The sequence below is a fragment of the Lonchura striata genome, chromosome 11, assembly GCF_046129695.1.
Source record: "Lonchura striata isolate bLonStr1 chromosome 11, bLonStr1.mat, whole genome shotgun sequence".
Classification (NCBI taxonomy): domain Eukaryota; kingdom Metazoa; phylum Chordata; class Aves; order Passeriformes; family Estrildidae; genus Lonchura; species Lonchura striata.
In genome coordinates, this window is record NC_134613.1 from 12,550,564 (window position 1) to 12,577,261 (window position 26,698).

Below are 26,698 nucleotides of genomic sequence, written 5' to 3' on the forward strand. Positions count from 1 at the left end.
TAGTATTCTCTTCCCTGTCCTGCTGGAGCCAGGACTTTCCTAAGGAATGTTACAGAAATGTCTCTGGTATCTGTTGGTTTCACTGGAAAATGTAATATTTCTTTCCTTTCTCTCTCTGAAGTGGGCCAGATGGAGAACATATCACCTGGACAAATCATTGATGAACCTATTCGTCCAGTTAACATTCCACGGAAAGAAAAGGATTTCCAAGGGATGTTGGAATATAAGAAGGAGGATGAACAAAAACTTGTCAAGAATCTTATTTTAGGTAAGCATCTTTCTCGTTTGTGGCCTTCTCTGTGTCCATACACTTTGAAAAATGAATTTGCATTAGGAAATGAATAGTTTGTTTTGGTTTTGACAGCGTTCAGTTTATGTGCTCAGTTCCTAAATGTGTATTGTTAACTAATTGTCCTTCCTGACGAGTATAGTACATATTAACATGCCTGCATATTTTCTTATTCTGTTCTTTTACCAAGAAAGTGGCCCTTAGTTTTGTTCTGAGTTTTCACTGGCTAGATATAGATATATATATATAGATATATATAGATATATAGATATATATACATGTATATGCTATTAACTGGGGAGATTGCAATTACCTCATATAACATCTTCCAATGACTTGACACTTAACAAGACAATGTGTGTTTGTTTTTCCCAAGAGCTGAAACCACGTGGGGTAGCTGTCAACCTGATTCCAGGACTACCAGCATATATTTTGTTCATGTGTGTGCGCCATGCAGATTACCTTAATGATGACCAGAAAGTGCGGTCGTTGTTGACTTCCACTATCAATGGCATCAAAAAAGTGTTAAAGGTTAGTTAGTCTGCTTAGTTTAGGAAAAAAAAAAAAGTTAATTTAAAATTCACTTGTGGTTTTATGTTAGGAGAATGAGGAAAAGGCTTTCAATGAATTGGCTCTGGATTCGTGATCAGTGAACTGCCACTAAATCCCAAGGGTTGTGTTAAAAAAATAACAAATTACATTGCTGGCATTTCATCCCTATAGTAGCAGAGATGCATTAAATTAATGGGAAAAGAACTACCTTCTTTTTGTTTTGAATAGTCTCCCTTCCCTGAAGCTCATCTTATAAAGTTTTGGATGTAGTCAGAGTTTGCAGAGTGAGTCTTGTTTATCTTCCCCAGAGTGCTTAAATAAACAGTTTCATTTGCAGTTTTGTTTAACAGATTTTTCATTTGCTTCACCTACAGATTACACTGATGATAATATGTTACTGCCCAAAGTCTTTTCAAGAGTTGGCTGGGAGAGTTCAGCCCAGGTGTATTTTGAAGGCATTATTAAGACATGAATATGTATTATGCTTACATGTTTTTTTATTTTTTAAATGAGAGAGATGTGTCAAAAGCCAAGCCTTTAATCAAACTACAAGTTTTGAAAAAATACTTAGTAGACAATTCTGCAGGAGCTTAGGTATCCATAGGAATTTTTGAACATTTTTAAGTGAAAGAAATGCACACTGTGGAGCTCTAGAACTATTCTGCATATACTCGATCCTGTGTTCATTGGTGAGAAGGGTTTGTTTATTTTGTTTCATTTTCCATTTCAGGCTGCCAAAATGGTTGTGATATAAGTGGCATTCATCAAACTAAATTGTTCCCTGCTCTTCCTGCTGGCTCTGTATCATTCCAGTCTTCCCCACTGGGCTCTTCACAAGAGTCATTGGGTATTTTGGGAATATAGTCTCATTGCCCTTTGATTTCTGCCCAGAGCAATTAGGATGGTCTGTAAAACACAGAAAGATCATGTCTGTGGAGGAAATCGTGTTAGTGAAAAATACTAAGGAAAAGAGGGAGAGTGTTAAATGGCACTTTGCCAAAACTCTTGCTTTCCTAATACATTACTGTAATACACAAACTTTTGCAAAACGTCAGAATGAGGATCTACTAGAAAGTGTATTTTAAGCATTTAGTTGTGTATCTTGCATTCTCTTTTATTTCTCCTGACAGTCTTTGCTGAAGTGTGTTTGTTTTTATCTTCAGAAAAGAGGAGATGACTTTGAAACAGTGTCCTTCTGGCTGTCCAACACCTGCCGATTTTTGCACTGTTTGAAGCAGTACAGTGGAGAGGAGGTAAGCAGTGCTCTTAATCTGTTTTCTCTTGCTCTCCAGTGCTGTTGTCAGCACTGCTCTTTAACAAATCTTGTGTAAAAGATCTAGTCATATTCTTTTAAAGTGGCTAGACCTTTTGGAATGATGGTGACAGCATCAGTGGAAAGCACAGGGATGTAAGATTTGAACCAGCTTCCCTTTATTGCAGGCTGGCACCCAGAGTCTAGATGCACTGGGCTCCTCCCAAAAGGGCCAGCTCAGATTAAGAGGAGGATCTGGCAGCTACCATTATGGTTTTTAGCAATGATTCACTGCACTTCCTATAAAAAAGCCCATATTAAGCCTTTTAGCCTTTAGTATGGCAGACCAGTTGGTTTTTGGAGGCTATGATGTGCCCAGCTCCTCTTTCAAGCTTAACTGGGCATTTGACCATAGCTGGCCATGTGAAAATGCCCATGCTGGAGTGGGAGGAAGTCTTGCCTGCCAGAAAGCTGGCAGAGTCTGTTCCTTGTCATAGACCTGAAATTTTGAGTTAAGGAAGCAGATGCTGTGCACATGACACTTGAAAAGCAAATCCTAGTGCTATCCTCAGTCAGATAAAGTTCCAGACTAAAATTTTGAGGATCTGTGACTTAAGGTATTATTTGTCAGTTGCATGAAAGAAAATGCAAATACTGGGTTTGTGTAATACTTCGTACTATACTGAAGTATTAATTTCTGTTATTTCACAAATGCAGGGATTTATGAAGCATAATACACCTCGTCAAAATGAACACTGCCTCACTAATTTTGATTTAGCTGAATACAGACAAGTACTGAGTGATTTGGCTATTCAGATCTACCAGCAACTTGTCCGAGTGTTGGAAAATATTCTGCAACCAATGATCGGTAAGGCAAAGTTGAATTCCTTAAAATTCACAGCATAGTACCAAAATGAAAATTGTGATGGTGGTGTAGTAGATGTATCTTGTATTTCTTCTTAAACAGTAGAGATTCATTAATAGTTCTTATGGTATTCTCTTTAGAGATGATACAGACTGTTCTGGACAGGTTGGATTAGAGGAAAAACTAAACTGTGACTGGTTCTTTTGGCAGTGCCAGAATAAATTGGTATACCTTACTCATGCTTGTCATAAATCAAGCATTTGCAGGAAGAAGCTGTCAGGACATTCTGATATTTGTTGCCCTGTCTGTTGGGAAATATCCCATGGACAAAATAGACTTTAATTACATGAGAACTCTTAACTGAAATTAATACAGAAAAATTGTTTAGTTGTTGTTATTGACAGCAGCGAGGAATTAAATCACAAGCAGTGATAAAACTAACATTCAGAGAGGGTTTTTTTTCATTAAGAATACTTTTCATGTTCTCTTCAGACAGTACTCCCACAGAAATTTTCGTGATGCTTTCCAATCACAACATTTAAAAGAATGGAACAGCTCTCAGTTTGCTGATTCTGGTGCTCATGTGACCCCAGGAGGAAAAAAGTACTTCCCTGAGCTAGATTCAGACTGTCCTTTTAAACACACATGCTGGATTCTTTGTAAAAACCCTGTGAACTTAGATTTTGCCAAGCATAACGGGACGCACATTTTCTGGAAATCATGGTAAACTGTGGCTAGCAGGAAGCCCAGCCTGCTCTCCCTGCTTTGCTGTCTTGCCCAACATTCTTGTGTGTGAGCAGTTGTCAGTCATTACAATAATGTGTCAATCAAATGCAGTTTCAGTTTCAATAGTGTCAATCAAATGCAGTTTCAGGGATGCTGGAGCACGAGACCATCCAAGGTGTGTCAGGGGTGAAGCCGACAGGGCTGCGGAAGAGAACGTCCAGCATCGCCGATGAGGGCACCTACACCTTGGACTCCATCATCCGGCAGCTGAACTCCTTCCACTCGGTGATGTGCCAGCATGGCATGGACCCAGAGCTGATCAAGCAGGTGGTCAAGCAGATGTTCTACATCATCGGGGCCGTAACGCTCAATAACCTCCTCCTGCGCAAGGACATGTGCTCCTGGAGCAAAGGAATGCAGATAAGGTGGGCAGCTTCTTACACTTCTCTCAAATGCACTGCTGGAAATCTTATTGGACTCTTGACATTGCTGAGTATCATTTTGATGGAGCTGCAGATATCTGGAATATCTGTCTTTCCACACACAAAGAGATGATGTTGAACTGATTTGGTGAAATTCGGTTAAAAACAGCTTAGTTGACTTTGGCCAAATCCTACCTGACATTCAAGGAAATGTAGAAGCAAACCAAACAGTGTTTCATTATCAAGTGGGAATCAGCTGTAGAGCTGTAGGTGAAATGTTGATAATTGCTTCCTCAGCTTTTAGAGAAGAATAGCAGACATACCTGCTGCTTTTATTTGTACACTGGTGGTGCAGTGGATTTGTCTACACTAGTTTGCTGCATCCTGAGGTAAAGACACCTGAATAATCTCCTGCATTTCACATCACTTGTGAAATGGACTTTACTTGCATATGTCAGGAAATTTAGCCAGGGCATTCCAGTCCCTCGAGTTACATCCCAGAGCCTCACTGTACTTTAACATGGGCAAAATCTCATTTGCCTTTCTTCTTATCACATTTGTGCAATTAATAGGAACAGAAACAAATGGGAAAGACTAGTCAGTGGAAATCTTTGTTTCTTACAAAGAAAATTTTTCTTTCTAATCCATAGTTTCTAACTGTTATGAAAGTCAAAATCCCTGCCTTGGAAGAAAATCCCTTCTATTGGAAGAAAACAGTGTGAAGACAAAATAACAAAACACATAAGGACAAAGAAGCAGCACTGGGAAAGAGAAATTGCACATGCTTTCCATTTATCCGTAATCAAGCATTAATGTTCTTGATGCTCTTACCTCTTTGTACAGGTACAATGTGAGTCAACTGGAAGAATGGCTACGTGATAAAAATTTGATGAATAGTGGGGCTAAGGAAACCCTGGAACCCCTCATCCAGGCTGCACAGTTGTTGCAAGTAAAAAAGAAAACGGATGAAGATGCAGAAGCCATATGTTCAATGTGCAATGCACTGACTACTGCCCAGGTGAGCAAATCCTCATTGTCTTCCTGTCCCTCCTGAGCAGCTTTCTGCCCTGTTGGTGTTTGCTATTCCTGCCAGCACTGCTGTCACACATGAATTGCAGGTTTCTTACTTTGTTTTGCTTTTAAGTGGGAGGGGTGAAAAAAGGACCAGACCCTTTGAGTCTGATGTTTGAGATAAGTTTTGAACAAATGAGAGGAAGCTCAATAGATTGTGCAGGGTGCAGTGCTGTACACAGGCTCTCAGTTTTTGGAAATCCTTAGAGAAAAGTCTTCATTCAAAGACATCTCTGTACTCCAGACAGCTCTGCCTAGGGTAGTAGGAATTGATCTTTCTGCCATCAGAGTTGGTATCCAGCCAAGTTGATGGAGAATTCAAACAGAGCTGTTGTCTGAGAGTCTGCAAATAGGAGTGTGAAGTTACTGTACCCATTAGCCTCAAAGGCTGAACCAAGTAGGTCTCAGTAAACAGACTCCTATTTATGAAAGCTCAGATTTTGTACAGATATGTTGCACTTCTTTTTCAAATAATGCTACATTTGCATAGAGCTTGTACAGGAATAAAGGGACTCAAGCATCTTTTATGCTTACTGAACACTTCTCACCAGGAAAAGGAAGAAATTTCCCTGTTTCTTTCACAGTTGTGTCAGCACTAGCAATTGCATTAATAAAGCCATTTTGATTTGTTAATTCATATTACTGCAAAATCACTTAGTTTTCTACTGAATAAGAAGTTAGAATTCCATGTTCTGTGTTTTAACTTTTTAACAAAATGTTTTGTTTTTTTAACAAAGGAAATGAAAAAAAAACCCAAAGAGTTTTAATAGGTTTTACAAGTTTCACCCATATTATCATTTAAAGCCTTTGTTATGTAATTCTTTGGTGGTTTTAGCCCTGTTTTTTGAGGAATAGCTCACTCTCTTGAAAAACAGAAAAGTTGTAAGACTACAGGAGGTCATGACTACAGGGTAAAAATTAGGGTGAGAAATACATGATGGTTTTGGGGGTGGGTAGGAAAATAATCAGTTACTTATGTTTTTTTTCCATCATTTGGTATTTTTATCACATATGTAGAAATTTAGAGTTTCTACCTCCAAAGTGCATATATTCTGAAGGAAGCAGTCACTTAATATAGCATTGAGCAGGGTGATGGAATTCTGCATTAATCAATAACACAGAAAAATAACAGATACTTTAAAATAATTTTCTTTTTTTTAAATAGCTGATTTTAAAATTATATTATTAGTAATTATGGAACGCATCTGTTGATTGAGCAGTAACATGAACCTGAAAGTGATTGTTCTTCTTCACAGATTGTAAAAGTTCTGAATTTGTATACTCCAGTTAATGAGTTTGAAGAGAGAGTCTTGGTGTCCTTTATACGTACAATACAGGTATGTCTATCTTTTCATCAAAAACCACTTGACTGTTTCCAAGAAAACCTCTTGGATCAGCCAGAATTGTTTGTATCCTGAAATACATTCAGGAAAATTAAACTCAGCTCTTTAGCTATCATAGTTTAACAGCATTGAAAAGGTAATGTCAGCCTTAAAATGTAAGCAGTCAGAAGTTCCTGCCTCCAGACTTACACAAAAGTGTTAGTTTCCCTGTCAGTACGTATGAGGTTTTCAGGTGAGAGGTTTTTGTGCTTATTCATCTTTGTGTGACAACTTGTATGACAACTTTTCAAGCACTAAGATTTAGATATGCAAATTTACTCAGACCTGTGTCTGCATGTGAAGCTCTGTGCTTTGAAAATTGAGGCCTCTATCTGTACCAAAATTCTTAATTTACCCCTTCTATTTTTGTATATATTGGTGAAAACGAAAAGTTTTGAAAACTCCAAAGAGAAGCAAAGTAGAGCAAAATTAAACAAAAGTGAACTTCCTGATCTATAAGAAATTGAATTACAAGATAAGTAAGATAAGGGAGATTGGGAAGGTAGAACTGAGATAAAGCTGTAATTCCACTTATTGAAAAGATGGTTACTAAATACTAGGCAAAAATCTTCCTTTTGCAGGGAATCTAAGTATTCCCAGATTGCACTGCAAGGGGGAGATGTGCAGAACTGAAGCAGATCAAAGTAACTACAGTTTAAAGTCACAGTTGGTGAAAATGTGTCAGCTCAGGTTAGCAGAGTGTGTTTGCACACACGTCTGTAAGCACAGGTCAGATTTCTGAGGTGATTGTTACCAGCTGGCTAGATGCTGACATCACTTTCCTGTCTTTGCAGGTGCGTCTGCGAGACAGGAAGGACTCTCCTCAGCTGCTCATGGATGCCAAACACATCTTCCCTGTTACTTTCCCATTTAATCCATCCTCTCTGGCTTTAGAAACCATTCAGATCCCAGCCAGCTTGGGCCTGGGCTTCATATCACGTGTCTGATCCCAAGGATGTCCTGTCAGTGTTAGATGGAGAACCAGTTGCCTGTATCTGTACCTGTTAAAACATAGTGAGCCACTAAACCCACGTTTTCTGAACAAAAGCCCACATGTGTAGTTCAGGTAGCTGGGAAACTGCACAGCAGCACCACAGGCTGAACGCTCATAGAAAGATGTCACTGCATTGATGAGGACATCACTGATTCACACGTGTCCAGAGTATGGAAATCGGGCTTGGACAAAAATTGTGTCTTCGGCTGTCTAGGGACATTTTTAGATCTTTAGTAACATATTTAAATAATGTCAATTAAAATCCATATGTAATCTTCTCAGAGGTGGGGACCAATAGGGACAGTCACAGTCCTGGACATGGAAATCTTGAAAGTAAGGCATTTTGTAGTAGAATATGCGGTCACGTGGGAGCCTGTTACATTTAATTTGTAAAAACTGAATGGAAAAACACAAACTGGCAATATATAAAGTTATTTCTTAAGCCACTTCCTCATTTATGTCAGTTTGACATAAATTGTAGTGATAAGTCCTATAGCTCACTATATGCTCTAACTTAGGTGTTTATTTGTTAGAACTGTGGTTTACCAAGCAAACTAAACTGCTGCTGCATATTCTGTTGTTTTAAATGTATGACAGTATCATACTAAGCACTAAAAATAAGACACTTCATATTTTGTTGTCAACCTTATTTACAGTCTGTTGCAGTCTGTTATTTTAACTGGATTTTTGCACATTTTATCAAGTAAAACCTGTAGAGGAAAATGGTAACTAAGCACAAGTAGCACACTGGAAATTACACATTCAGTTATTTTAAAAAGTAGTTAGCTAAAAATACTGAATCTTGAACAAACGATCAGAAGTCAGTAATGGTTTTAGTATTTATTTAGGTTATAGAGTCTAATGTTGTTCTTTGTTTGTAGACCCCAGAGATGACAATGTGTATTTTAAGTATGATCTCTTGGTTTTTTGCCACTTAAAAAAAAAATAACAACAGAGAAAAGTCTTCTTTCACACTGGAATATGAGAGGAAAAACTTTATTAGAAAATTTATGCAGTAGCCCAAGGCTCTCATTCTTAGAAAGGTTGACTAACAAGAAAGTTAAGCAGGTTTTGACTATGATGCTGTCACTTGACTATGATTCATGCTGATTTAATGGTTGGAAATCAGAGTGCATAATGAGAAACTGAGGTATTTTGAATGTTGCACATTTTACTGGAAAGATTTTTCTGTCTCACACATCTTGGATCTCCTATTTAAAACTCACATTTCACAATGTGAGGCATAAGCGTGGAAGCCTCGCCTAAGGTTCCAGTTCTGTGGTGTATGGCTCAAAGATACATGTAAAAATAAAGCCACACACGTTGCTCACTTGCATTGTGCAATATTTTTAATGTATTATAATAATATGCATCTTGGTGTTAACATTAATTTATTTTACAATATTGATAAATAACCTAGAGGTACACTATTAGACTGTTTGGTGCTCCTCTGTTTGCCTGCAAATTCACAGAGAAAATATTTGCTGTTAAGCAGACTGAGACATTTCAGTTTTGTTTTACTTGAAAGGCAGACACGCTGTTTGTATGATTGCTAAAATTGGAAATAAAGAAAACATAAACTTTCTCAGTATCATTTTGAGATGTTCTTTGTATTGAAATGGCCCATATTACATTTGATGGATCATGTCAGTACTTCCAAGAATTTATACTGCATTGTAAAAAGGCTCTGAATTATCTTTGCTAAATGATTTAGGTTTTCCTCTACACCATATACCAAACACTCCTTTTGCAAACATTACTTGATTTCTGAAATTCTGGCTGCTGTGAAGTGGCTCCAAATAAGGTGTAAGGTCGTTTTCAGACTGTCAGGTACTGTACTTGTGAGTATGTAATGGCAAAGCCTTCGCATCCAGTAACAGGGTTAGGAAAGAAAACACATGAGAACATGCTGACCTCCCAGGTTTTTTTCTCCTATTGAAAAACAAACAATTGGCATTACAGTATGTTCATACTCTAGATCAGGAAATTTATCTACTACTTAAGCGTTAGTGTTTAAAATGTATGCCTAAATGTATTTTTGTTTATTTTTGAAGTTTGTTTACCTGTAAAAAGCCTTATTGTATTGTTTACTTTAAAAACTAGTGTCTAGTAAATTATAGATATCATCCTTAAACTCAGTGGTTTGACTGGTATTACTTTTATATCACATTAAAAGTATATGCTGCTTGACATGTTTTAAAGGAAAATATTTTTGAGTTGGAATAGATGTGTAGTTGGTAATTAATCTAACATTTTACATGACAGTATTTTACATGCACTTTTCAGAAATAAAATTTTAGTGTGAGTGTATAATATAACTTTCACCATAGGACTAAAATCTCTTTAACCATGGAATATAATGCAGAATTATTTAAATTTTTTTTTTCCTTTGAATCATTGTTATGCTCTTTTAATGTGGACATATCTTTTATATTTTAATTTATTATCTATTGAGATGATAGATTTTATCAGATGCTGGAAAAATACTTGTCAATGACCCCTTGGAAATATATACAGTTGTTCTACAGATTTTGCACAATAATTACCTCATTCAGTTTGGTGTATTTTTATTCCAGTGATCATTTTATTCTGATATTTAGGGCAGTCTTCTGTCCAAATTTAAAAAAATTGCTTCTCACGCTTCAAACTTGGATGGAACATAAAAGTGCTTAAGTCAGTTAATCTATTACAGGAAAAAGTAACATCAGGTTCATTAAAAGTGGGTTAATATGCAGCAACATTTGTTCCCAACTTGGAAACACCAGCAATTGCAATTTGAAGGTCTATATGTAATTTATGATTTAAACTGAACACATTTCAAAAACCATACTAAAACTATGAGTAAACACTTGGGTTTTTTAAGATGCTGATACTTCATGCGTTGAGCCTATAAACATAGGTTTTCACTTGATGCCACTACAGTACATAGATGAAAAACAAAACATTGTCAGAATTACATGAGCTCTGATCTGTTGTAGTGTCTGATGTTGTACTTAGTAAATGTATGCATCATAAAAGCTGTAGCCTAATAGCTATCACTGGAAAATGTCCAAATAAAAGTACAACTGTACAGTTTGTTTCAGGGTTTTTTTGGTTGGTTGGTGGCTCGTGAGCTGTGTGCTGGCATGGACACATGGTCACAGGGTTCCCTCTGCCTCCATCGCAGGCTTGGTGTTGACTGCCAAGGGAGTTGGTTAAAATCTGAGGATGTGTAAATACACACCCAGATAGCAGCAGTGCACTATAAACTGCTGTGCTTATGGGAGAATTCTTTGTTCAACATAACCCACTTCTGGTTAGGGTGTTTTGACGTACAGTTCCTGAAATAAAATTTGAGTATCTGCACTAAAACATTCACTTGTGTGCTATGAAAGCTCCTTGTGTCAGGTGGGGAGAGAGGGGTGGTGGGTCTTGGCATGTATCCACCTGCTAAAACACAGCACTGTGGTTATTCAAGTCTTCTTCCTCATAAAGGATATTCAACTGTAGCACCTGTTAGTGCTTTAAAACTACTAAATGCACTCAGAGTTTTTCATTTGTATCTTATTCAGAGCTTGTCATAGAAATTCCTTTGCAGCACTTTGTAGGGAGGTGATTAATGTTTCTGTCGGTTTTCTCCTCTGTGTCAGAACTGCTTCCAGGGGACCCTCTGGCAGCCGCAGTGTCCATCACTCGCTCCCTAAAGGTGTGTGCGAGGTGCCGGGACGGTGACTGGGAGCACGCCCCGGCTCGGCTGGACGGACAGAGCCGGGATCCAGCTGGCCGTGAGGCTGCCCCGGGCTCGCCGGGCGGGCAGCGGGGCCGGGCCGGGCCGGGGCCGCTCCCCACGCCCCGGGGCGGGGTTCGGGCCGGACCGCGGCACCTGCGGGACCTGCGGCGGCTCTGCGGAGCCTCGTCCGCACCGCCGCGGCTGTGCCCCATGGCGCTGGCCGAGCTCTACACGCAGGTGAGCGGGGCTGGGGAAGGGCTGAGGGCAAGGGGCCGTGCGGGCTCCGCCGGAGCGGGGCTGGGAATGGGAATAGGAATGGGAATGGGAATGGGAATGGGAATGGGAATGGCCGGGCCGTGCGGGCTCCGCCGGAGCGCTTTGTGCGCCCGTGGGCGGCGGGCACAGCGCCCAGCGCGGAGCCGCCCGTGCGGGACACCGCACCACAGGGCACCGTGGGGAGACGCTTCTTTTAGAGGAAAACTCTCCTTTTGCGAGACTCTCGGCCTCTGGGAGCAGGTCTCGCTGTTCCAGCCAGCGATTAGGCACCGTGAAGGTGTAACTGCCCTTCCCTGGGCGCTCCGGGCTCGCAGTGCTGCGCTTTCTGTTGGGCAAATATTGAATGTGTGCGGCAGAGCTTGGCCCTAAAGCAAAGATTCTTCCTCCTTCAGCGCCTGCTGAAACTTTCGCACAACTTTTCCCTTTTCTCCTGTAGTCACCAGAGTGTTGTGACGTATCGTTTGTTTGCTTAGCATTAAATAACAAAACCAACAGGGATATGTCGGGGTTTAATAAGCCTGTCCCTGATCTATCGCAGCGGCAGCTGCTCCCACCGAGCCTGGTGCTGCAGGGCTGGTGGCTCGCAGCCGCTGCAGGAGCGAGCGCGGCTTTCCCAGGAATGCTGCACAGGTGAGGGGGGAAGGAGCGCGGCTGTAACCCGACACGGAAATGAGCAAACTCCCGCCTGTTTACCTGCGAGGCAGGGTTTGGAGACAGCCAGCTCTCCAGGCTGGGTGCGTTTGCCAATGGAGGCTCCTGCAACTCCAGGGGCCATTCCTGAAGAATCAGTGCTTTTATCACATTCTTCTCCCTCCCTTTCTCGTCCTTGACCTAGTGCAATTCATTTTCTTGCATGGGAACACACTGTGTGCCCCTGAGGCTGTTTGGTGGTGATATTCTAAATCACAAAGAATAACAGCCAACAAAGAATTCAATTTAACAAGCACTTTTTGTAAGCCAAGAGGAGATCAGCATAGTGTAGGAATGATACAAATAACAATTTATAGTTGGATAAACATGGAAAACTCAAATGTAAAGCTAATTTAGCCATGTCTTTCATGTGGCTATTAAATAGATACTTGAGGAGACGGGCCTTTGTCCCCTTGGTCAGATAGGTGAAAACATTGCCGTTACAGTTGTTTGGGATTGTTTAGAAAATGTCTTTGTGATTTTGGATATTGTGTAAAGAAATGCCATCGTGCTGAAAGCAGAGAGATGTCATGGAAGCAGCTGAGGTTTCCATGGTTGTTCAGCCCCTGATGAGAACCAGGTTGGTGTGTGGCTCACTAGAAGGGTCAATGCCTGTCCTTAGAGATACTGAAAACTCAGCTGGAGAAGTCACTGAGCAGCACAGGCTAACTCACAGGACGTTCTTGTGCAAGTCCCTCCTACCCAAAATTGTTTGGTGTTGATTCTTGGGGATAGAATTAAGGAAGCTACAGCTGTGCAGTGCAGTTTGCAGGGACCTCTGTAGGCACCACCATGGTTCAGTGGGGTTCTTGGGGCAGAGACTCTCATGTCCTGAGGATCTACTGGAGCTTCCAAAGCTTCTTCCAAACTGGAGAGGAAAAAATTGTTTGTGCCAAAACCAACAGTTGCAGCACCAGAACAGAAGGGAATACAAGTCCTCAGGGGTTCTGTGGGTCTGCTCACACTCCATGAAATGGTGACTAATGTTAATTTTTCAAGTAAGCAGCTGCAGCAGTTCTCACAGGTTTATTTAAACAGCTTGTTTCAACTGACCATGAATATAGCTAGGGAGGGAATTAAGGGAAGGGCTCTGGCTATCAAAACAGAAAGATGCTGGAAGAGTATACATTATAGTTTCTTGTGTGAGTAGGGACAACAATGTTATTTTGTCAAACCCTGTCAGGATGAGAAGGACACACTCCACATCAGTAAAGTAATTCCCTACTGACTGAGGTTTCCAGTTGTGTTATGTCCTTTTAAGGAATGCTGTTTCCCATAGCTTCTCAGGCAGAGCATTTAAAGAAGTTGCTTTTGCTTCTGCATTTTAACTTCAGCATAGAAGAACTAAATGGTTCAAACAGCATAACTTACATTCAAATATCTGTGCTTCAGTAGGTTAGAGAGACCTTGCTGGGATGGAGCTAAAGTATGCCAGTTGATTTCTTGTAAAGAAAGAAACGAGCCAGTAGTCTTTGAAGTTTGTCCTAGAGCAGGGAAAGATGTTTGGAGGTTGCACTTCAGTCCTGTTAAAAGAAAGGGAACTGTGCAGTCTTTCTTAGGTATGACAATGTGCCTATGGCAAAATGCATTCTGAGTTCAGTGTTTATACTTGGATTCAGGGAAGTGATTGTCTATTCCTGATTGTCTGAATTCTGGTAGTGAGATGCTTTCTCTGGTTCTTGCTTATTTGAACCCTCTTAGAAACAAGGTCTCTCCCTTAAGTGTATTTTATTCTTTGTTCAGTGTTAGAGGATTTGAAGAGCCTGGCAAAAGTCTGGCCCTTGCTCACCTTCCTGCATGCTGTGTTGTTCTGCAGACTCTGCTCTGAACAGGAGCAGAATATGCATGTCTGAAATTAATGAGTCTGCTTTCTTTTTTTATTCTTTCATAAAAAATAACAAAACCACAAAAAACATATCCTGCTGTATAAAGCTAATAATAGTCCCCAAAAGTCCTGGAATAGGATTGCACTTGATGTTTGAAAGGTATTTTTTCATGCTAGCCTGGTATTACAATAGTAGCTAAGCTAACAATTGTCTTGTTTTTCTGTTACAGTACAATAGGGTTTGGATCCCTGATAATGAAGAAGTTTGGCAGTCTGCAGAAATCACAAAAAACTACAAAGCTGGAGACCGTTTTCTCCATGTGCAATTAGAGGATGGAACTGTAAGGAGAAAAGCCTGAATTATTGTGGGGTTTGCTGAGATATGTTTATGTAGCAACAGAACACTCACCATTATGGAATCTAAACATGTACACATTTTCCTTTTTCATCATATTGAAATTGGTACAGTACACATCTGCTGCCCAAAAATATGAGGAGTGCAATTCCAGTGTCTGTGTACATTAGTATGGAGAACATACCTTAAAGATTGCTTTGGAGACAAGCCCTGAAACTCATCCTAAACTGAAGTGAAATTCAGAAGTGCAGGACAGGCATAGTTCTCTCTCACAGAGCCTGTTCTTGCTTCTTTTCTTGGTTTGTGTAAGATTGTTAATTTTAGTATCCAAGTTCTTTACAGATTTAATACTTGGAAAGCATTTCTGGTTTTCTGCATTCTTGTTCCATAAAGATAAATATTAAAGGTATGATTAAATTGATTTGTTGAAAGAAACAGAAGTGAGTTTTAAACTTTCTGTAAAGAAAACTGAGGTGTTGCAAGTAAGGATAGTTACAGAGGTGACTTGAATTCTGACCAGGTCTTTACTTTCATTCAGTTGCAGCTGTTCTATTATTCTCATCTGTACTTGAAATATTCCTGTTTTTAGAGAGCTAAATGTGTCCCAGTTTTACAGATTTCAATACAAAATATTGTAAATAAAAAGAATTAGTTTTTCATAAGCAACAAACAGCTCCAATTCCCCCAAGTTCGGGGGACGTATAGAATCAATGAAATAGAAATAGTTGATAGAGGGCTCCATCAACTCTATAACTTCATGTAAAGGTAGAAGATTTGTATTTATGCAAACATAATGCATTTTATGACATTTCAATGTTTTTTGTTAACAGGAGTTGAGTCACCCTGTAGATCCAGCTGCTTTGCCTCCACTACGAAATCCTGACATACTTGTTGGTGAAAATGATCTCACTGCACTCAGTTATCTGCATGAACCAGCTGTTCTACACAATCTTAAAATTCGTTTTGTGGAGTCTAAACTTATCTACACATATAGTGGTAAACTAAATTAAATTATTAATTTTTTAAAAATTATTTTAAAGTATTAATATTATAGTACAAAATAAATAAAAGTATCAATATATAAAGGTATTAATATTGATTCAGTTTGCAACATGATGTATGTAATGTTTTCCTGAAGCATATTTTAACTCATGTTAACTGGTTTTATATATCAGTATAGACTTGTTTGTTCATCAGCATCTTCTACCTAGAAAATATTGCTTCTTTGTATTATTTCAGCTGTTGATGCCAAACCAGGCATTTTGTATAACTAACCTGTGGTTTATTTTTGTTTTGTACACTTGGCTGTAGGGATAATTCTGGTTGCAATAAACCCCTATAAGCAGCTGCCCATATATGGAGATGCCATTATCCATGCATATAGTGGGCAAAACATGGGGGACATGGATCCACACATATTTGCTGTGGCAGAAGAGGCATACAAGCAAATGGCAAGGTTCAGTATGTTATTTAATGTCCATAAATAATACTTGAAGTCTGGTGGCAGTCAGTGTTAATTGTCATTTAATTTTACTGTGTAGGTGCCACTGGCTTTTAGGAATACCTTTGAACATGTAGCCTAATTAGAGGAGAAGGAATTCCTTAACCAACTGAGGAATTTCTAGAACTGTTTTCATTCTTGATGAGGGTTAAAACACTGACTTAGTGAATAGTAGTGACTTCAACCTAGAAGTTACAGCTGAAGAGGAGAAAGAGAAGAATAGATGTAAGGTGGAACTGATGTATGAGACTGGAGCACAGCTGTGATTTCAAACATTGTTTCATATGTGTAATTCCTACATTTATACATGCCCTTTAGACATGTCTGACATAAACTGTCTGATTATTTGGTTTTAGAAATAACAAAAATCAGTCTATTATAGTCAGTGGAGAATCAGGAGCTGGAAAGACTGTGTCTGCAAGGTATACTATGAGATACTTTGCCACTGTGAGTAAGTCAAGCAGCAAAGCACACGTGGAGGACAAAGTTCTGGCATCCAATCCAATAACCGAGGTGAGTTTGGGAGAGTGTCTGTCAAGTCTGTACTCATCAAGGGAAGATTCTGAGAACTTCTGGGAAATTTTGTTTGAAATCTTTAGGGATGCTTCATCTGTCTGAGTTGGATACTTAAATTTGAATTTCAGACTTTGAATATTACTGATGGAAAGAGGTGGTCAGCCTCAGGAGCACCTGGTCCTGTCTGATTTACAGTGGCCCTTTGGAGGTGCTGGTTTGCCTAATTAGATGATGATGTAACAATACTGAACAAGTTGATTGGTTTTATTACTTGGACTCTTATGTTGGAAAAGTATACTTTGTCTAATTTTCAGTTTATGTAGCATTTTGCTATTTGACTTGAGGCTTGTCTTCAATTTTGGGCCTCAAATTATAATAACACAATTTAGTGCTTGATCAGAGATTGATTCCTGAGCACCTTTGATTTTAGAAACTTGTAGTTGTCTCAAGTTTTGGCAAAGTTACTCTTATGAGAGATGTGAGTAAAGCAAGTTGTAAACGTTTATAATTTTTGTAGGCTGTGGGCAATGCAAAAACCACACGGAATGATAACAGCAGTCGATTTGGAAAATACACTGAAATCAGTTTTGATCAGAGTTACCAAATCATTGGAGCTAACATGAGAACATACCTGCTTGAGAAATCCAGAGTTGTGTTTCAGGTGGGTAAAATAAAGCCTAAAATAGTCAATGTCACTATAGCTTCTGATGCACTATACTATTTCTGTATAGAAAATATTACGTGATGTTCTGAAGAGTGTATCTAATCAGCATTTGATTTATTTTTTAACAGAAGCTAATATTATTTATGATAAGTTACTTTATTCCATGTTCTTCCTTGTGTTAAGTGAAGAATACCTCTCAGGGACAATTCCCTGAAATAACTGCAAATCTCAAACTTGTGGTTACAACAATAACAGAGACCAATTGTATCTGGAAATGAGCAGCATATACGGGGCAGAGAGTCTGGGAAAAAAAAAGCTGAAAATTTGTAAGGCCAAGACTTATTTCATGTGAGTCACTTCAATGTCATGGCTTATGATAATATACTAAAGAAGGTATTTAATTTTATAAAATGGTTTTTACAAAGGTTTCTTTTTTAGTAGTATTGTAACTTTTTAAGTACACTGAAAAATCCTTCTGTATATCTTCTGCCCTGAAGGATGGTTTGGAAATGGAGATTTTTTTGACTTCCCACAGAGCAGTGTTTCAGCTAACACTCCTACACATTTTTTTGTTACAGTATTTGATGGTTCTTCTTAGTAGATGGTTGTTCATGCTGAAGAAATTATTAACATCCTTGGGGAAAGAACTCTGTATATTGGCAGTGGAAATAAAGTTTACTTGAATGTATCACTTTCACAGCTGTTGCTAAGAGGTGCCATTTTAATAATCAGCAATTTCTTTTCTAACCTATGTTACAGCAGAATTTAACCTTCAGTTAAATTATATTTTAAAATAGTGTTGAATAACAAGTTTTTTTTCAGTTTTTTTCTTCATTTTGTTGTTAATTTTTTTTCTGTGGTGTTACTCTTTGTTTTATTTTACAGTCAGAAAATGAAAGGAACTACCATATATTTTATCAGTTGTGTGCATCTGCTATGCAGCCTGAATATGAACATCTTAAATTGGGTAGGTCTCAAGAAAATAACTTGCTCTTCACTTTTTGCAGTGCAGCATTTTATGGCTGGGTTTTCAAGTGCTAGGATGTTTAGTGCATTACACCATAAATCTCACAGCCTTAAAACAGGACCTGTGTTTTTAAGTCACTTAGCTGTTAATCCTGCTGGTTTTGAACTTGGTAGCAAATCCCTGGAAGCTCAAATAGTGCACAATCCAGTACCTCGGTGTCTTTGGAAATCTTAGTCTCATACTTTCTGTAGTGACAGATGCTATAACAGCTTAGGGACTTGATTCATTTATTTACAGAGAAGCTGGAAGAAGCAGAATTTAGGTGTATGTTTGCACAGTCTCCATTCCAATTTGTTTATAAGATGGATATTAAGATTTTTAAGAATTATGAATATTGACCTGTGTCAGCTTAACTGAGTTGAGTACATGGATTTTCCTCAGACAAAAAAGAGGACCTCCATCTTGTCACTGAAACATTGTCATCTGACAGCATCTTAATTTTTTTTGTGTTACAAAAGTTTTAAGAAGTGGCTCTCCCCAGTCCCTAACTTTTGTAGAATTACAATATTTGCTTCTTTTTCTACAGGAAGTGCAGAAGAATTTAACTACACACGAATGGGTGGCAGCACTGTAATAGAGGGGGTTGATGACAGAGCAAATATGGTGGAGACTCAGAAGACATTTGCCTTACTGGGTAAATTCTTGGGGGTACATTTGCAGTTGATTTTTTTTCCCCTGAAATGGGCAAAGGTGGATTGTTTCTGAAATATCCAAAATGTTAGTAGCAATTACCAAAATAGTTTTTTTCATAGCTTGTCCATTGTGGTGTTGGTCTGTTTGCTAAGTGCTGGGCAGGAGCAATTAGCAATTAACTGGTGTTAATTGCTACTGGTCAGAAGCATTGAGGGCTGGAGTCTTCTTGGCCCATAAGTGAACATGCTGTGACAGAAGTGGAATTGGAAGCTTCTTTGCCCCTGTAAAAGCTTATGTAAAAGCTAAATCAGACTTGAGCTGGCACCTGGGGACGTAAAGGAACTTATGCCCAATCTATCATCAGATCAGACAGGCAGAAAATTGGCAGAACCAAGGATTTGCATCCTACTCTGCAGAGATGCTGTACAATTCTTGGCTGCACAACAAAGCAAGTAACCCAGCATTGTTCTGGTTTAAGTAATTGTGCTGTTTCTGCTTATTTCAAATAATCAAGGAATGTTTTTTTAGGTCTGAAGGGGGATTTTCAGATGGATGTTTTTAAAATGCTGGCAGCAATCCTGCACTTGGGCAATGTGGAAGTAGCAGCTGTTGGAGATGAAAGATCATCCATCAGTGTAAGGAAGTAGCTCATTCAGATACCAACATTTTCTATTCTATTTTATGCCAGAAGTGCTTTAGCAATAGTTTTTCTCCTATCTGGGGCTCAGAGCAGCATTAAATCTGGTGTACTAAACTTGATTGATTTCTCCATCTCCATCTGTGTGGAATCACAGCAAGTGCTCACACAGATGCTGTTCTGTGCCCAGCTTCAGAAAGTCTTAACAAAAGGCAAAATGTGGCTAAGAGTACTCCATATCCAATTGATCCACAGCTGCTGGAAAATCCATTTTGGAACTCTCTGCAGGATGCAGGAACCAGAGCATAGTCAAAGCTGCTCAGAATGTGTCCCAGTGAGCTATGCAAGTCTGAAAGGCAACACCTAAAAATAGACCAAAGTAACTTTCTTTCAGTGTCTTAATCCAAAACATCTCATCCAGCCCAAGTTTTTCTCTCCTATATTAGGAGCTCTATTCAGTATTATTTGTTTAGCTCATCTTGCTATTTTGCCATATATGAATAAATATTAAAAAAAACCAAAAACATAGTTTGGTGTCAGCAGCACAAGGATTTCACAGTTAAAGAACTAAACAGTTAAAGAATTAAATGTCCCCTAATATATTTATTGGTCTTCTTTAAAGATGGAAGATAAACATCTCAGGATATTCTGTGAGCTTCTGGATTTAAACTGTGACAAAATGGCCCGGTGGCTGTGCCACAGAAAGATTGTCACCACCTCAGAGACCGTGGTAAAGCCAATGACGAGGGCCCAGGCTGCCAACGCCAGGGACGCTCTGGCAAAGAAGATCTACTCCCATTTATTTGACTTCATTGTGGAAAGAATTAACCAAGCTCTGCAGTTCCCTGGCAAGCAACACACTTTCATTGGTGTTTTGGATATTTATGGGTAAGAATGTCTCTGGAAACAGAGTGCCTTTTCTTTGGAGTAGGTGAAAAAGGCACTTTTTTGTGCTTGTAATGAGTTTGAAGGAGTTTGTTTACTAAAAGTTCATGGTCATGTAAGCTCTTTAGCACCCAGATTAGTGGAAATTGTCTGCTACTATAAATACCATATTTTTTTTTTGTGAATGAGGTTTAAAATTATCTTCTGATATGATACTTTTAGATATAACTCCGGATTTTTTAGCTTTATCATGTCTGGTAACATTAGCTTTTAGAGAAGTTTTGAAATTCCTTAGCATCTTCATTAGTCTTACCATTAGTTAATTGTCTTAGAAACATTAGGATATCTCCAAAGAGTTTCAGGGATGCTGCCATTTGATTTTGATATCAAAGGGTTTTTTTTTCTTGTTTGAATTGTGTTTCAGATTTGAAACGTTTGATGTGAACAGTTTTGAACAATTTTGTATCAATTATGCTAATGAAAAACTACAGCAGCAATTTAACCTGGTATGTTCTTTTTTTGTTACAGTTCTTTATCTTATTTTGCTTCAGGGTGGATATTAGTAAATGCTGTTTGTGCTTGAGTGATGGATATTTCTGGATAGTGACTATCCAGTCATAAATAAAAATATTTTATTTTTATATGTAAACATAGGTATGCCTATATATATAAATGAAAATTTACAAGTTTTTTTTTACAGACAGACAACAATATACTCCAAAATATATTTTTTTCTATCTTACATATACAACAACTATGCACATGCAGACACTGTACTTATTTTCCCTTAATTGTAACCTTCTTTATGTTTTCATAATTTTTGCAAATCCAGCATGTCTTTAAACTTGAACAAGAAGAATATATGAAGGAAGACATCCCATGGACTTTAATAGACTTTTATGACAACCAGCCTGTCATTGACCTTATTGAAGCTAAAATGGGAATTTTAGAACTTCTGGATGAGGAATGCTTGGTAATTTAATATTTGCTCATTAAAATTAAAAAAAAAAACAAACAAAAAACCAACAACTATATAGATTTTTACGAGTGGGGCTTGTAATCCATATTTTACTCTTTCCAATGGGAAATAGAGCATTTTCTTCAGAAAAGGAGCATTAATGTTTGCCCTCTATTTGTCAATCTTGACTGTAAATTACTTATTCTATTTTCTCTTATAGTATTAAGAACCTAAAAGTGGATCTCAGAACTTAGCCAGGAGTAAGGCAGCAGCTGGAGCTCGTCCCTGTGGGGCAGTGCAGGACTGGAGCAGGCTGGGCAGGGGTGCAGTGGGATCCTCATCCTTCCTCACTTCCTGGACTGGAGGGCAAGCAGCAGTTTGCTGCTGCTAGTCTTGCTGCAAGCAGCAATTTGGACTGCTCAGACCCCAGGGAGCAATATTTTTTAAATTTAGTTAGTCTACAAATCACTACTTTTGATACAAAACCTTTGGGATTAATACAACCTTCTTTCCAAAAATGATTTGCTACGGAGAGCCACTGGTGGGTCTGAAGAGACAAAAGCTGGTTATCAGGCCTTGTGATTCACTGAGGGGTTTTATGCACAGTGTTTATTGGCTCAGCAGCTCTGCCCTTCTTGCTCTTACAGTTGCCTCATGGAAAAGATGAAAACTGGCTTCAGAAGCTGTATAATAATTTTGTCAATAAAAACACACTCTTTGAAAAGCCAAGGATGTCAAACACTTCTTTCATCATTCAACACTTTGCTGATAAGGTAGAGTGTAAACAACCCGGTATTGTTCCCTGTGTTTCTAGCAGTTGTTCATTCAGAAAAAAACCAAATTTAGGAATATTATCCACACCTATTTGGAACTTCTATAAAATTAATCTCCAATACATAGTACTATTTGTTTATTGGCAATACTGCCTGTAACATGCCATTTAAGTGTAAGAAGTGCTTAAGATAATGAATTTAAGAACATAAATCATCAAGATAAAGCAGAAAAATAATAGAATGTATAAATCGAACAGTTACATTTGTAAGTCATACATGTTTTAGTCTCAGTTATTTGCATTTCAGATGTAGTATTCCTTTTTGGTGCCTTGATTTGAAATCATAGAATAATGAAGAAAGGAGGAAAGAAGTTCCTAATGAAGGCAGAAGGATTTGGATTCTGGCAATTTGTCCTGCTTCTAAATTTGCAGGATGCATGTATGAAATCTTGAGATAATGGATTGGGAAAAGCAGAGTTTCAGCTTTTATAGATTATATGTGTTATAGATTAATAAAGAGCTCTTGACTACCACAGCTGGGAGAGTAAAAATTATTGTTTTTCCAACTGTTTTTTTATTTGTTGCTCAAAAGTTAATGATTTCACCTGTTTGCACAGGTAGAATATAAATGTGAAGGATTTCTGGAAAAAAACAGAGATACAGTACATGAAGTATTGATTGAAATCTTGAAAGAGAGCAAGGTTTGTGACAAACAGTAATGATTAATCTTCTGAATACCAAATTTTACTGTAATTAATTCAGATCTGATTTTAAAATGTTTCTTCTGTTATAGATTTTTAATAGGTTGAATAAATTAATTTAGTCTGAATTTTTATTAATTTATTTAATATTATAGAAGTGTGTCTTTTTGCCATCAAATAATATACAAGATGAAAAAACACAGTGTTCAAATTCCTTCATATATGTGCATGCAAGTTATGTTGGGGTTGTCTTTTAATATCTCCCTTCAAGAGCATTTTGTCATCCTTGTAACTGAAAAACTTTTCATTTTTTTTTCCTGTAGTCATTACATGCAGCTTTGATAGGTAGTTTATCATTAACAACTGCCTTTGTTTGTTCTTAAGAGAGATTAAGAGAAAGCCAGGGCAAGGAAAACATCAGGTGTCTTATGTGTGCCTGCCACTTCCCATCTGCTTGTCCCTTTGAAGTCTATAGCCTTGAGACTTCAGGATTACTCTTAAGAAGCTAACTTCATCTGCCTTGAAAATATATTCAGAATTTAAATTACATATTGTGAAAACACAGCCTTAAGTGCTTTTATTTTTAGCTCTGCTCTGTGTTTATGTCTGTATTTGCATATATTGAAATAGCTTTTGCAGGCTGCTTTCACAGATGTTGAGTTTTGTGTGTGAAATGTGTGAGTGCTTCACAATAGACTCAGAATCATTGCAACTCTTTTTTCAGTTGTTTGTTTGATACCCAGTTCGAAAGCCTGCAATACCTGGCCTAAGTAGTAAGGGGTTTGCATTTTATGTTATAGTAAATGTAATTTTGATTAAAATCATGCTGCAGTGTTTAACTCTGGTTCTTTCACCACACTTTTAGTTTCATCTGTGTGCAAATTTTTTTCAAGACAGTCCAGTGTCCGTTTCACCTTTCAGTTCAACTATAAACATCAAATCTGCCAGACCTGTTCTGAAATCACCCAACAAACAGCTCCGGACAACTGTGGGCAGTAAGGTACTGCAAAACCTGCTGTTCTGTGGTGTTTGTGCTTTCTGGGAAATGCTGGGCAGTCTGAGACTGGGTTCTGGCACTGCTCATAGGGGACTGTCCAGTTTTCAGGACAGCAAAAGCCACAGGGCACTGCTCCAGCCTGGGTATAATAGGTGTGTTTATTTTATATACAGGAGACTGTTTGATACAGCCAGAGTCTTCAATTTCCTGCATTTAAGATCTAAACTCTATCTCCCAGTGTCCAGCCAAAACCTAACAAATAACTAAAAGACCAAGATTTGACTTTTTGCTGAAATGTTTCATTAGGAAAACTCTTATGTCTGGTATTTTCCAGTTCCGGAATTCTTTGTCTTTACTTATGGTGACACTGAATGCAACCACTCCTCATTATGTGAGATGCATAAAGCCAAATGATGAGAAATTGCCTTTTGAGTAAGTATGTTAGTTGTGCTCAGCAGTGGTTTTCTGTATCATTGTAGTGGTGTGTCAACAAGCTAAACTCTTATTGTTGAGAAACTTCCCATACAGAACATGGTTTTCCTTTCCAGATAGCTGAATTTGAAAAAAATACTGTCTTCTTATAAAAATTGAATGTTTAAGTATCATTATTGTTACCTTACAAGTCCTTTAACCTAGTATATTTCAAGTTAGATACTAGTGCTTGTGTATTTGTCAGAATATTTTTAGGGTAAAGGTTTTCCTCCTTTGGTTTAAGTTGATGAATATTTTGTATAGGTGTGTTGCCCTTATGCAGTATGGATTAACCCCAATTCATATTTAGAGAATAAAAACCTCTGCCATTTTCTTTGTGAAATTCTCTTTTGTGTGCAGAAATATTTGAAAGAGCTTTACAAGTCAGAAAAAGCATGAACAATGTTGAACACAGACCCAGATTTTTCCCCAGTTTTTATTGGGAAAAGACATTATAATGTGTTAATACAGTCATATGTGGAAGATAATTTTCATAATTCCTATGACCAGATTGATAACCAGTACCCTGTGAGTAGGAGTTAACTTTGATGCAGCTGTTGGGCTCTTTTGTGGGCAGACCTGTGGAAGCACTCTGGTGTCAGTTCTACAACTTCCAGCTGGCAGGCAGTGCACTGGCAAATGAAATTAAAACTTTTATCATATATGAGTAGGAGGGAAAAGGACAGCTTTGATTCTAAATTAAATCTTTTAAGTATATTAATTCATTTTCTTGTAGCCAGACAAAATCTTTCTATGCAAAATGTGTTACTGATGATATTATATCACTGTCACTGCAGTGAGCTCTCATGATTCTGCAGTGAGGGCAGAAATTGCTTGGATACTGTAAAAGTATGTCAGAATTAGACTAGAAGAGTGCACCAAGAGCTTCTGAAAGAACACTGTAATCATCTCCCAGCCACAGGGGTATCTTGGCCAGTACTGAATTGACACTGGAGGCACTGTGCCCACTGCTCTGTGGGCATATCAGCTCTGGTCCAGAACAGGAAAGGGCCTGTCCTTTCCATGCCTTTTGCTTGTAGTTTTGAATCCAGGTATTAATGAGCAAATCCTGGTTTATTCATAATGAATGGGCTAAAGAACACCTAGAGAGTTACTTCCTAATGGGTTGCTGAGGGGGTTTATTTCTGGTATGTTTTGTATTGAGAGTGGAACTATTCTTTACCACTTACTGCTATGAACTGTCACAGTTAATACTGAAAGGAAATAGGAATTTTAATGAGAGAAAAAAAATGCAGCCTTCCTTTGGTTTTGAGAAACAGAAAAACAATTTTTTTAATATATTTATCTTTTTAATAAGTGATATGGGGTAAGCTACTATATAAGAAGCAGAGAGCTTTGTGTCCTATGAGCAGAAATAAAAATCCAGTTGGTAGAATGGTTTAATTATTACAGCAGGCCAAACCCAGCAGCAATGTAAAGTATAACACTGCTTTTTTTTAGGTTTGATTCCAAGAGAGTTGCTCAGCAGCTGCGAGCATGTGGTGTTTTGGAAACTATTCGGATTAGTGCACAGAGCTACCCATCCAGGTAGGGATAGCAGTGAGCCTTCCTGTGCCAAAAAATACCTAGCTGTCTGTTAATGAAATTAATTTGTTAACTTCTAATTTTCCAGGTGGACTTACATTGAGTTTTTCAGCCGTTACAGCATTCTCATGACACAGCAGGAACTCTCCATAAATGACAAGAAACAGATTTGCAAGATTGTTTTGCAGAGGTTGATCCAGGTTGGTTTGTCTGCACCAACCAATAGATGAATTACAACATGTATTAGTAATAAAAGGTCTCTTTTGTTGAGGGTAGTATCTCTCCTCAGACAGGAAAGGTATTTACTGTTTTTATTTTTACTGTTTTTCCTGATTTACTGTGCTGTACACAGGCTTGTGGGTCAGTGACCTTGTGCTGTGACAGTCATGATGTGGCTGTAGACAGACAATTTAACCACTCTCTGCTTAATATTGTCACTTGCAAAATGGAAGATATCTTATACTTATAAACCAGTAAACAATAAATGGTATACATTTGTCAAATATTACAAGCACAAGAGGGGATTTGATGGTGGAATGCAGCATATTGGAGAGCTGCTCAACAATTTGCTATTTTGCATGTTGCTTCTCCTTGTTAGATGAGCCTGTGGTGGTGAGGCTGGTCCTGGTCAAGCCAGGCACGCCAGGACTGAGCTCAGATTCAGGGATGTGTGACACCAAGCACAGGCACACTTGCTGAGTAGCTCTGGCACAGGCCAAGGGGGAGAGCTGGAACTTAAAAGCAGCCTCACCCCAAGTTTTTGCTCGTACAGCTCACTGGTTCCAGGCTAGAAACGTGTATCTAAAGTTATTCAAACTGCTGAGCCCATGGAACCAGACTTGTAGGAGGAGGTGAAGAGGTTGCTTTTAAGGCCTTGATGGTAAGTCCAGAGTCTCCCTTTAATTTTAGATCATGAGTGTACAACTTTTGATGTAGTTCCCTGTAGTCTTTCCTGCTAAGTGTGTTTCCCCCCTACATACACC

General features: G+C 38.4%; 2 protein-coding genes across 3 annotated transcripts in view; both read left to right on the plus strand.

The window, feature by feature from the left end:
• MYO5A (myosin VA) overlaps window positions 1–10,623 on the plus strand; it is an 83,542-nt gene extending 72,919 nt beyond the window's left edge. For both annotated transcript variants that reach the window (XM_077785895.1, XM_077785896.1), the window contains exons 32-39: window positions 122–268; window positions 666–820; window positions 2,005–2,094; window positions 2,811–2,961; window positions 3,827–4,109; window positions 4,950–5,124; window positions 6,434–6,514; window positions 7,354–10,623. In XM_077785895.1, the coding sequence (XP_077642021.1) occupies window positions 122–268; window positions 666–820; window positions 2,005–2,094; window positions 2,811–2,961; window positions 3,827–4,109; window positions 4,950–5,124; window positions 6,434–6,514; window positions 7,354–7,506 (1,235 nt within the window). In that variant the 3' untranslated portion in view covers window positions 7,507–10,623. The remainder of the gene's footprint in view (window positions 1–121; window positions 269–665; window positions 821–2,004; window positions 2,095–2,810; window positions 2,962–3,826; window positions 4,110–4,949; window positions 5,125–6,433; window positions 6,515–7,353) is intronic.
• Window positions 10,624–11,400: 777 nt separating this feature from the next.
• Window positions 11,401–26,698, plus strand: part of MYO5C (myosin VC) — a 33,315-nt gene continuing 18,017 nt past the window's right edge. The window contains exons 1-18 of the mRNA XM_021537438.2: window positions 11,401–11,499; window positions 14,284–14,394; window positions 15,239–15,404; window positions 15,720–15,864; window positions 16,266–16,422; window positions 16,943–17,086; window positions 17,975–18,056; window positions 18,643–18,750; window positions 19,278–19,384; window positions 20,009–20,274; window positions 20,696–20,777; window positions 21,104–21,244; window positions 21,877–22,002; window positions 22,619–22,702; window positions 23,568–23,702; window positions 24,034–24,131; window positions 25,632–25,718; window positions 25,804–25,915. Coding sequence (XP_021393113.2) covers window positions 11,473–11,499; window positions 14,284–14,394; window positions 15,239–15,404; window positions 15,720–15,864; window positions 16,266–16,422; window positions 16,943–17,086; window positions 17,975–18,056; window positions 18,643–18,750; window positions 19,278–19,384; window positions 20,009–20,274; window positions 20,696–20,777; window positions 21,104–21,244; window positions 21,877–22,002; window positions 22,619–22,702; window positions 23,568–23,702; window positions 24,034–24,131; window positions 25,632–25,718; window positions 25,804–25,915 — 2,178 coding nt within the window. The 5' untranslated portion in view covers window positions 11,401–11,472. The remainder of the gene's footprint in view (window positions 11,500–14,283; window positions 14,395–15,238; window positions 15,405–15,719; window positions 15,865–16,265; window positions 16,423–16,942; window positions 17,087–17,974; window positions 18,057–18,642; window positions 18,751–19,277; window positions 19,385–20,008; window positions 20,275–20,695; window positions 20,778–21,103; window positions 21,245–21,876; window positions 22,003–22,618; window positions 22,703–23,567; window positions 23,703–24,033; window positions 24,132–25,631; window positions 25,719–25,803; window positions 25,916–26,698) is intronic.